A 12,662-nucleotide genomic window follows, 5' to 3' on the forward strand; every position below is an offset into this window, starting at 1 on the left:
CCTTTTTACTGGATATTATATTGTCTGTACAGAGTCTGATGATGTCAGGTTGGTGGAAGGAACCGGTCTCTGTACTGGTAAACTCGAAGTGAGACACCAGGGAGAGTGGAAACCAGCGGCTGATTTTACGTCTAGCTGGAACCTCCAGTCATCGTCTGTGGTCTGTCGACAGCTGGGCTGTAGCTCTGCTGTTGATCACAAATGGAGGTCTGGTTCTACACGTCAACCTGTGTGGTGGATTACATCTTCCTGTGTTGGATCTGAATCTTCAATGAGGGAGTGTGTAACGATGCAGGCTGGTCATTCTGTGGATAGACTGGAGGTGATCTGTTCAGGTATCTATCTATCTATCTATCTGTCTGTCTGTCTGTCTGTCTGTCTGTCTGTCTGTCTGTCTGTCTGTCTGTCTGTCTCATATGAAACATGATGTAACTCCAACGGTCCAACCTAACCCATATGAAGCCTGAAAGATGTTCCACAGTTTTGTTTTTTTCACTGTTTTCACTCAAACTAATTAATTTGATCGTGTTTCTCTTCAGCTCTCCAAGTTAAACCAACACTCCACACAATATGATAAACAGACATGAACAAACAAATATACATTATTACACATTGTAATCTAACAGATGTTCTTCTAATCTAATTCAAGTAATATTACCTCTATACTGTTTATACTACTGTCTCTGTACAGAGTCTGATGTCAGGTTGGTGGAAGGAACCAGTCTCTGTACTGGTAAACTCGAAGTGAGACACCAGGGAGAGTGGAAACCAGCGGCTGATTTTACATCTAACTGGAACCTCCAGTCATCGTCTGTGGTGTGTCGACAGCTGGGCTGTAGCTCTGCCGTTGACCACAAATGGAGGTCTGGTTCTACACGTCAACCTGTGTGGTGGATTACATCTTCCTGTGTAGGATCTGAATCTTCACTGAGGGAGTGTGTAACGATGCAGGCTGGTCATTCTGTGGAGAGACTGGAGGTGATCTGTTCAGGTAACAAAGAATAACTTCAACACTGACAATCATCATCAATCCATCCATCTAGTCTCTCCAAGAACCTGCAGAGAAAAAGTCTTGATTCTGCGGAGAACAATACTGATACTGCGGAGACAAATTCTTGATTCCGCGCCTTGAAAGTTAATATTCCACATGATTTTGCATTAAGAAATAACCCAACCTGACAATCTACAATAGTATAAATACTGTACATACTGTAAAAAACATGATGATGTCACCATGGGCCACATACTGTACATACTGTACATACTGTACAAAACATGATGATGTCACCATGGGCCACATACGGTACAAAATATGATGATGTCACCATGGGCCACATACTGTACATACTGTACAAAACATGATGATGTCACCATGGGCCACATACTGTACATACTGTACAAAACATGATTATGTCACCATGGGCCACACATACTGTACATGCTGTACAAAACAAAATGAACAAACTGTACAAAACACTAACTCTCATAAAGGGCTAATATTGCTGTCTAGAGGGCAGAAGGGCAGGTTCTCTCTGGCGCCACCTAGTGTCTATCTGTGCTCATTGTGGACGGCTGCATCTCTCCACAGTGACACTGTCAAAGCACTGCGGACCCCCAGAGGTCCTCCAGATGAACGGCATCATGAAAGGTACGAGACGAGACGTGTACGCACCCGGAGAGAAGGTGTTCTACGAATGCATGGTGGGATACACTTGGACCAGAGGACCCCACAGTGTTACGTGTGTGGATGGACAATGGTCACGTTTAACAATACAATGTGGAAGTAAGTGTATACGTTTGTCAGTGTTGTTTGATTGAAGTGTGTGTGTGTGTGTGTGTGTGTGTGTGTGTCACCAGTCACAAGGAGGTCCTGATTCTGGAGGTGGGCTGTGTCTTTGATTTGTACATGGACCTAGCCTGGGCTAACCTGACGCTGCCAGATCCAAAAAGCTTGCTACACAAATTTGTTTAACAGCTTATTGGGATCTGGGATCGCGGAAGCAAATTCGATGACGGGGCTGTTCCTTTTTTTCAAGATACATGGTAGATGATTGGATGGGAGCGTCTGTCTATCACCGTGTGGGCGTGCAAACACAACCAATCATATTGACGTGTCTATATAGCTTCACATCCGGTTTCGCACATATCCCGCCCTTAGCTCACGCTGATTGGTTCGGTACGGGTCGGATCTGTGTTAGCTCAACCCCCTCAGAGATCCCAGATCCAAATAAGCTGTGAAACAAATTTGTGTAGCAAGCTTTTTGGATCTGGCAGCGTCGGTTAAGCCTGGGCACCATTTCATTTCGGTATATGATCCGGGCTGGAGCCGGATGATATGCTTACGTCATGTTGTAGGCAATGGTTTGCCTACAACAAACAGGAAGCTGTTTGTTGCTTCCTGTTTGAATAAAAGCAATAAAAGCTCTCGTAAGCGAGAGCTTTTATTGAGAGGGAAAAGGAAGTTGTCGCCGCCTGTTCATCCTGTCTGGCGACTACAAAACAATACTACAACATGACGTAACCACATCATCCGGCCCCAGCCCGGATCATACGGACTTTTGAAACAGAGACCAGGAAGCCTGGGCCGTGTGCATAAACTGACCATGAGTGGCCTATGAGAATAGCTGGCATGACAAAGAGCAAAGCCAAACAACTTGTCAAATACTGTTCTGTTTCGGCTGTTATAGGCAGCTTGTCTGTGTGGAGGAGGAGGTGCCATATGTGTATCCTTAAGTGTACATGAACTGTCAACCCCGTTATATTTGTTTCCTTGTAAAATGTATTGTAATTTGTGGATTCAAATAAATACATTGAAGTGTGTGTGTGTGTGTGTGTGTGTGTGTGTGTGTGTGTGTGTGTGTGTGTGTGTGTGTGTGTGTGTGTGCGCGTGTGCATGCGTCGCACGGAACGCACGCATGCACACACACACACACACACAGTCACACACACACTTCTCTCCATGGCTCTCACGCTCTGTCTCCATTTGACTCAGGAAAGTGCGGCAAGCGGATCGGCAATATGCTCACAATCAGCGGAGGCACTCTGTCTCGACCTGGAGACCATCCATGGCAGGTGTCTCTGCAGCGCAAACGCAGAAACACATCGAATGCGTTCGGACACGTCTGTGGAGGCATCCTCATCCATTCCTGTTGGGTCCTCACCGCTGCTCACTGCGTGTAAGATGCTCTGAATGCTATGTGTGCTAACATGCTGCTCTGAATGCTATTTGTGCTAACATGCTGCTATGAATGCTATGTGTGCTAACATGCTGCTCTGAATGCTATGTGTGCTAACATGCTGCTCTGAATGCTATGTGTGCTAACATGCTGCTCTGAATGCTATGTGTGCTAACATGCTGCTATGAATGCTATGTGTGCTAACATGCTGCTCTGAATGCTATTTGTGCTAACATGCTGCTCTGAATGCTATGTGTGCTAACATGCTGAGGTGTGAGATGTCATGCTGACCAGATTGTCCATTTCTGAGTTTTTACTCAACAATGAAACAATAATCTCTACGTTGAAACTATATACACTATAGCACTATAGGACATGGCATCTGAGTGAGTCTGCAGTTCTGACTGCAATGGGAAGTTCATTCCATAGTTTAGATTGGGAGTGAGTCTGCAGTTCTGACTGTAATGGGCAGTTCATTCCAGTCTGGGAGCCAGAATAATGAATGAAACGTCTCTCATGTCTTAATGACTGACTGTTGTTTCTCCAGTAAGACTAACGACACCATGGACATGCAGGTGGTCTTGGGGGGAGTGGACAAAGGCATACATGAAGAGGAAGACCAGATCGTCGAAGTGGTCAGAGACTTCATTCATGGGGAATATTGGGAAAGCAAAATAAACAAGAATCCAAGAAATGACATTGGTGAGACCATTAATTTACTCTATGTCTCTGATTGGTCCATTCATTTACTCTGTCTCTGATTGGTCCATTCATCTACTCTATGTCTCTGATTGGTCCATTCATCTACTCTATGTCACTCACACAGCATGCCTAAAGGTCTAAATGATGACATCATGTCAGTCAGAGATGCCAATGTTATGTAACTATTGTGTTTACTGTGTCCTCAGCATTACTGCAGCTGGGAACCACCAACGGAGCATTCTGTGCCAATGAAACCAGCTACGTTACAACTGCCTGTCTGCCAGACAAGATGTCCCCCGATGGAACGAAGTGTTGGATCTCTGGATGGGGCGAAACTAAAGATGGTATACGTGTCCAACCATTTCACTACCATTAATCACACCTTAACTTAACCCATTCTGAACGGGAACCCATTTTAGTGTTAGCATAATGTTATGCTTTAGCTATTGAAAAATAGCAGATCTACAAGCTCATAGCGCGCCACCGAGTGGCGCGCTACGAGCTTGTACTGTAGGTCTGCTATTTTTGAAAAATCGAAGAACGACTGACATTTTTAGAATCTGATCTCGGGTCAGAATGGGTTAATTAGACCAGTGTGTGTCCAGTGGAAACCTCGTATGAATCTGATCTCAGGTCAGAATGGGTTAAAGATGGAGTGCCGTGATTGTTTTCCACCCTAAAACATGATCATCAGGTCTTATTGTTATATAAGGAGTTATATTTTTTTCCAAAAAAAAGTGTACAATATTTGCTCTAATGTTGTTTTTATGTGGACACGCCCACCAGTTAATTAAGTATGCCTGGTTTGCTTGGTGGGTGCTTAGAGTATATATGAATAGAGACGGCACCGGATTCCTCCTCCCATCCACTTGCATTAAGTTGCTCAAAAGCGCATGAGGCGATTTCACTCCTAGGAACAAGTGCATTCTGGGATGGATTGCCCCAATAACATGAACGCGCTGGTCGTTGACTATCATTGTGCCGTTTGTGCGCGTTCACGTATGAAACATTCGTTCACGTGTCATGGCCCCAATAACATGAACGTGCGCAATGATAGTCAACGGACCAGCGCTGGCTCGAGCTGCAATATCAAATTCGGCCACAATGGCCATTTCGCCTCAGGGTTTCCTCCGGGTGCCGTCTCTATTCATATATACTCTAAGGGTGGGTGGTGATGGGTGGTGATGAGTGGTGATCCACCTGAACTGAAGCCACACCCACAGCTGTAGTTGGGAGAGGGAGGGCTTAGAGGATGGGCTGATAGTGTGATGTCACTATATTACTGTTTATTTCATTGGCCCGTTTGACTGTCAAGGGTTCAGCCTCCAGGAAGAAACCCTAAATACAAAGTTAATACACCATTGCACATAAAAACGACTCCAGGGTGTAATGAAGTACTGTCACCTCATAGACACATGAAAAACTGGAAAAATACAAACATTGTGGCACTCCCTCTTTAAAGCTGCTTTTAATATTTAATATCATATTGTCTATGTCCCTCAAAGTTATTTCTAATTGTTTGAGACTCAATCACCACTCTGATATAACCAGTCCTTGTAATTTCTTTCTGGACTTTGAAAGCAGTTTTAGCTGCAATACCACAATGTCCTGAGGTGGTGGGGGTGCTGATATGCAGATTATTTAATATTTGAGTCATTATAATACTGATGCTAGATAAAAACCAGGCATGTTTCCATTCCATGCCAGCTTGGAAAATCAACAATGGTGGACATTGCTGGTGACATCACGATGAGGACAAAATCAGTTGAGCTGTTCCTGAGAGCAATTTCCATTAAAACACCTAATATGATATGAAAGCCTGATTGTTCAAGATTGGTTATTTGTGGGGATAGAAAACACATATGGGAGCCCCAAAAACACAAACTAAATTGAACAAGTTGCATTTTATGTTATAGGTACTTTAAATAAAAGCTACTCTCTCTAGGTCGTCCTCAGACGAGCCCTCCATCGTCGTTTCCAGTCATCCCGGTTCTCCATACATCTGGCCAGTTCGTTGGTACTTTGCGCTCCTGCGTCGTTCTTGAGTACATCCACGTATGTTAGCGTTGGACGTCCTCGTGACCGGTGCCCGTGTGTTGGTTCCCACAGCACTAGTTTACTGGCTGGCAGCTCTTGGTGTCTTTGGCAGTGTCCTGCTAGTCTCATTCTCCTGGCTGCTATTTTCTGGGTCACCCTTGGCATTCCATCATACAGAGTTGTGTTTGTAACATGTGTGCTCTTATTGATGTTGAGTACTGCCCGCAACATTCTGGTGTAGCACCCATCGAGAGACTTCTGCAGGGTTGGCTTCAAGGTCCAGCATTCACTGCCATATAGGAGAACGGACTCTACCATTGCGTAGAAGAAGCTTAGTTTGGTTTGACAGGGGAGGTTGGAGTTCCATACGCTGGCCATGCCGTTTAGGGCCCTCCATGCAAGGGCCTTCCTCACTTTCAGGTCTTGTTCGGTGGAGTTGACCCATGAGCCCAGGTACTTGAAGTCATTGACTTCCTTCAAAGCAGTGCCTTCTGTTGTTGTTAGAGGTGGATGCTCTGATGGGATGTCACCAGTCTATATTAACACAGGGATAAACCAACCAGTGTTCTTGTCCCTCAGATATCCACCCATCCAAACTGTCACAAGGACAGGTTTCCCTGATGTCTCATGAGCGTTGCATGAAGTTTTATGGATCCCAGCTGGACGACACCATGATCTGTGGAGAAGACAAGACGGGACTAGTCAGCACCTGTAGAGTAAGTCTGTGTGTGTGTGTGTGTGTGTGTGTGTGTGTGTGTGTGTGTGTGTGTGTGTGTGACTGTGTGTGTGTGTGTGTGTGTGTGTGTGTGTGTGTGTGTGTGTGTGTGATTGATGCTTGTCAATATTCCCAGTAGAGATGAATAAAACAATTAGATCTGATCAAAAAGGTTTAATTGAAGATAATACAAAAATGAGAATAAGTCAAAGAGATAAAGTAGATCAAGTCAAAATGATAAGTAGGTGACTCATGGCTGTGTGTCTTACAGGGTGACTCATATGGCTGTGTGTCTTACAGGGTGACTCATATGGCTGTGTGTCTTACAGGGTGACTCGATATGGCTGTGTGTCTTACAGGGTGACTCATATGGCTGTGTGTCTTACAGGGTGACTCGATATGTCTGTGTGTCTTACAGGGTGACTCATATGGCTGTGTGTCTTACAGGGTGACTCATATGGCTGTGTGTCTTACAGGGTGACTCATATGGCTGTGTGTCTTACAGGGTGACTCATATGGCTGTGTGTCTTACAGGGTGACTCATATGGCTGTGTGTCTTACAGGGTGACTCATATGGCTGTGTGTCTTACAGGGGGATTCGGGTGGACCCGTGATCTGCAAGGACCATGGGGTTCACTACGTGGCAGGCTTGGCCAGCTGGGGGAGTGGGGCATGCGATGGTGAAAACCCTAATGTCTACACCGACGTCCACAGACAAGTGCAGTGGATTTCCCGCTGCATTGCCAGCTATGGAAAACAATGCAAGACACAGAGTGTGTGGGAATATGATGACTATGAAGTATAAACCTATTATATACATGTATACATAAAAGCATTATTACCTTTAATCCTCCCAACACTAAAACATATCGTCATTACGTCACCATCGAAAACCAATTACACTCTGGCATTGGGTCCTTTAATCCACATCTTTATTACGTCGTCATTGAGAGCTAGTTATACAGATGCATGTAATCTGGCACCACTGCCGTATCAGGCACAATTTGCTGGGACGGTGCATATACGCATCAAAATTGGCGGGACGGCTGGGACGGTGCGTACGGCGCAAAGTAACCACAGTATACCGCTAATCAACTTACAAATTACATACTGTATACATAGTATATGTATAACTATCAGCAGTGGCAGTCGGCCGCGGAGGTGGAGCTTCTTTTCCATCCACCAGCTGTCTAAAAACCCCACGAAGAAGAAGGGCTTCAGGTTCTTCTGACGCGTCCACAACTCCACGCGTGACAGTGTGCTTGCGGCCTCTACCTGTCAGGCCGGTAACCTCTGCCTACTTTATGGGCGTCAGTCCAACTCCAGACCCGTACGTGTCACTCAAATGTCAAATCAAATATTTTACCCAAATAATAACAAACTCGCAATATAGACAGCACAGAATATATAGGACCTTAGTCACCTTACCCTTGACAGATGGCGTTACTTCAGAAATATTAAATAATACAACATGCACTTTTAAATGTTGATATTAAAATAAATTATTCGTAACTTGTGTGGCACAATCACCTACAAGTGATTCAATTCAAATTGAATTGAGTTGAATTGATTTTCAGCTCTGTTTGGAACTTCTCCTTTAAGGCTATATGTGGGGGCCATATGGGGGGGGGGGGGGGGGGGGGTCATCAGCCTCTTTTGTTGTGAAAGTCTGTGAAAGATTCCACGTAAATTGCCTTCATGATTTGAGTCATTTTCAAATATCCACCTGTTGGTGGCGCTCCTGTTCTCCTGTTGAAGTAGACCAATGGCCTATGAAATAATGCAGCACCAATGTGGACTTCCTTTTGTTTTGTTTATTTAAAAACAAAACATGTACAAAGGCAATTTAAATAAATGTAAGCCGCATATTTAATATAACAGAAATGCAATTAATATACGCGTAAATGGCTCAATTGAATAACAACATTGCTGTATAATTTGCATCAGTTGAGTCCTGTATTGATTTATAAACAGTATGCAGAATGAGTACATTTAATTCAAACAAAAGTACAACTTAATACAAAAACTGTGGACACTATGATGAAGCATTACACTTGTTTACAATAAGGCCCACCATTTTCAATTCATCAGAACATTTAGAGACTTACAAGTATACACTTCTATATGGAAGGAATGATTGAATGTAATATGTCAGGTAAGCTATATCAAGTTAGTTTCAGCCGAATCAGCCTTCTAGTGGAATCTGATATTTCCTCTTGTACTGTGTATTATGGGTTAAGAATTGCATAATTATGTACCATAATATGACATAAGATTCAGGAATACCCCAAAGATGTATAAGTTTGTATAAGGTTATAATGTAACCTTAAGAGGCAGCAGGCATTTCTCTGGCAGAGGATGGGGGTTGACACACATTTACGAAGTGAACACTTATGGTTATAGATGTGACGTGTAAATGGCTCAATTGAATAACAACATTGCTGTGATTTGCATCAGTTGAGTCCCAGTTTCAATGTATTGATTTATAAACGGTATGCAGGCAAATGGTTTGGTAAAATGTGTATAACTTGCCGATATTGCTTAATTCTTAGACATGCGCTGGGCATGATCAGCAGTGGAAAGAGGAAGGTTCTGGAGCAATCTGTGTTATTCTAAAACCTTTTTAATAAACATGGTTAATATGACATAATTTATGGTATTGGTGTTATTTCTTCATTCAGAGCATGCCAACACATTATACACAGCGTCTCTTTATCGTATTGAGAAACACTGCAAAACAAGTTTTTCAGAAAAAATAATGGATTTAGAAGACATTTGCGACAGCAAGCGATGACATCACATGACCTCTGGGCCAAGGAAGCTTAGAGAAGGAATGGACATGGTCACGTGACTGGGCTGCGCCATGACACTTTCATGGATGCTTTCATGGGAGCCAAAACTCACACCCGGAAGTTCATAAGACATGTGACACATTATTGTCTGCTGTGTCAAATCTCGCGATACCTCCGAGCAAGAAACGATGTCTGCTGCTGTTTAGATCCTCTAATAAAATTGTTGTGGCTCGAAGCCCCGCTTGGCACACATTTTACGCCAGTAAACTTAAAAAAAAAAAAAAAAACATTATTGTGAAAACATTAATTAAAAAAATGGGCATGGCATTCCCAGCTGATACCTAATACAATCCCTGATGGAGATCCTTGACTGTGATCAATATTAAGCCCGTATATGGGAATGCCAATATATGATCTGTGACAGTGTCATGATAACCACTGTGGTTTCCGCAAAGGTCACAGTTAACCCATTCTGGGCAGGAACCCCTTTCGGTGTTTCAAGCATTCTGTTATACAGCACATTAAGGTCATTAAAATCATCCCCACCCTTGGCTGTTTCAATGCATTTCATTATAATGGTTAATGAGTACTTTCATGTTTGGTACTTTACTTACTTAGGCCTACTTACTTTTACATTTACTTCTTGCTGAACCTTTTCTCGTAATAGTGTGTTATGCTTGTGGTATATTGCTTTTTTATTAACGCCTTAATACATGGGTTCCCAAAGTGGGGACCCCTAGGGGTACTTGAGGGAGTTTCAGGGGGTCCCTCAATTAGAGATAGTTAGGAATCAAATGGACCCTAACGGGTCCATTTGGTTCCATTTGTACTCTCAGAGTTAAACTAACAGTGGTTTTACAATATAAATCAGGGTATACCAGAGATAGAAATGCCATTAAATCAGGGGTCCGTAGCATAATGCGTGTGAAACTGGGGGTCCATGAAATTAATATGTTTCAGAATCACTGTTAGAGCCGTAAATGTCAATGTGCACGTTTGTCCATGTGTGTTTACATATAACCTCCATGTATTTGGCAGATAAACACTGTTTACTTTATATCCATAATAATAAATGTTTCCCTTTAAAAACTGCTCTATTTGTGTTTCACACAGATTTTATGTCTTTGCTAACTAGTTACTGTATCGATTTTTAAATCATTGAATCGTATTGTGTAGCCATTATGAACCTAATGTGTTCCAACGAATCCAATGGCGTCGTTGTCTTTGTTAATACTTTTTATTGGTTAAATATCTGTAGGAGCCGTGAAATGGTTACGTTGATTACATGTTGGTCATGGTCAATGAGATTAATGGGCTGTCACTGGTGTTTAATGTGGATGATTGACAGGCATAGGGTCGGACCTGATTCATCATATAATAACCTCTAGTTCACCTGCTCACACAGTGAGAGAGAAGGGGTATGTGGGACGCGGCACTTTTTGTTGACAGCTTTAATTTGCTTTATTTCATTGAATTTATTTAAGTTGAAGCTGTGGACATTTTGGCTTTACGTTTGAGCACCGTTATGAGTTATTTATATTGCTTTAATGAAAGCTTTAAAATGAATCGTTTGGATCCAGCGAATTCCTTTTGTTTGCGGCAGAGCGTGTCTGACAACATGGCCCATATCCCATCGCCTCTCAGCCACTTGAAGTTTATTTCTCATGTAGTCACTTTACAATATCTATAGAAACCCAACAGAAATGATAATACAAACCAAATAGTGGTGGAGGCTAATGAAGGCTAATGAATGAGGGTAATGATTAATGAAAGTCGCTTGGAAGACACAGACTTGGCAACGCTGCAACTGGACTGTGTGAGCACACTGCACCAGAGACAGAGCGTATACTTTATTGATATAAATGTTATTAACAAAGTGCAGAATGGGTACGGTCCAAAGAATACAGGTCTCACAGCCTTGTTTACATCAAGGTCCTCCATTTTCGTTTCATCAAGAAATCTGTATACTTCTATCTTTTAAGATGAATAATCAGTTAGATAAATATGTGGAACGTGTTCCTCAGTCATGTTGCAGTATACATATGATACGGTTGATGATGCTGCGTGTTTCGTTGTGTAAACTAATTTTAACTTTTAATTTGTTTTATTTCTATTTGTATTTGTTTATCTTGTCTATCCTTGCTTTATATTATGTTTTTGTGCTCATACATAATGTCCATGCATACGTAGGACTAGGCCTATTATGTTCTTGTTGTTGCTAGTGTTTGTTTTTTGTGTTTATTTGTAAAATAAAATCCAAATAAAGTACTGATCATAAAAAAAAAAAAAAAAAATGAATCTGTATACTTCTATATAGTCTACTTCTATACTGCAGGAAGTATACAGAATAAAGCAGGGAATGGAATGAGCTGGATTCGCTGGGGAATATTGGTGTAATGCAGTGGTTTTCAACCCTTTTCATACCAAGGCTGATTCAATATTCTATTCTGCATCTGAGCCATGAACCACCATTTGATGACATTTAGCCTCGAGTCAGACCCAAAACTTCATGTTCTCATCCTTGGATAAGATTTTGACCACAATTCCATCCTGTTGCACTTGGTACCCTGATAGATAACTTGGTACCCTGATAGATAACTTGGTACCCTCATAAATAACTTAGTACCCTGATAGATAACTTCGTACCCTGATAGATAGCAGGCAGACGTTGATCAAAATGACAATTATTCTACATTCTCTAATTGTGCAGATTTTTCCCCCTCACTGTAGGCCTATATGTTTATTTTATATCTTATTTTCCCTTTTTACCTCCTTTACGATGAACTCCTGTTCTGTTCTTTAGCTATATAGAAGTGTCTCTAAATGTTTTGATGAATTGAACAAGGTGGACCGTCTTGTAAACAAGTGTAATGCTTTATTGGGCCGTCCACTCACAGTTAACAGTCTTTGTATTGAGTTGTGCTTGAAATGTACTGTAATTCTGCAAACTGTAAATATTTCAATCAATAAATTAAGTAATGCAGATGTTTAACAATAATTAACTCTTGGGAGTGTCAAATTACATTAATTTGGTTTCATAATGCTCTCAAGAGTCAAATTTCCAATAGCCTAAGTCACAGTGTCCAATTTGGTTAACAACTCCTGGTTGAAATAAACCACTATAATACAATTCCTATGCTGCATATTACGCTGTACCATGGCTCCCCCTAGTGACCGTTTATGCTACGTGCACGCTCCAGCAGCAGCGCTAATGCGCATGTGCACACCAGTATGTGTCTT

General features: G+C 42.2%; 1 protein-coding gene across 1 annotated transcript; it reads left to right on the forward strand.

Annotated features, from left to right (window-relative positions):
* Positions 1–874: 874 nt before the first annotated feature.
* Positions 875–3,180, forward strand: LOC308322919 (transmembrane protease serine 3-like; the record flags this gene model as incomplete). Its single annotated transcript, XM_080774408.1, has 3 exons — positions 875–991; positions 1,589–1,783; positions 2,993–3,180. Exons 1-3 carry the CDS (start codon positions 946–948, stop codon positions 3,178–3,180), a joined length of 429 nt encoding a protein of 142 aa, XP_080630534.1. The 5' UTR covers positions 875–945.
* Between the last annotated feature and the right edge of the window lie 9,482 nt (positions 3,181–12,662).

Source organism: Protomyctophum bolini, assembly GCF_963924005.1.
Source record: "Protomyctophum bolini genome assembly, chromosome: 10".
In the NCBI taxonomy this organism is placed as follows: domain Eukaryota; kingdom Metazoa; phylum Chordata; class Actinopteri; order Myctophiformes; family Myctophidae; genus Protomyctophum; species Protomyctophum bolini.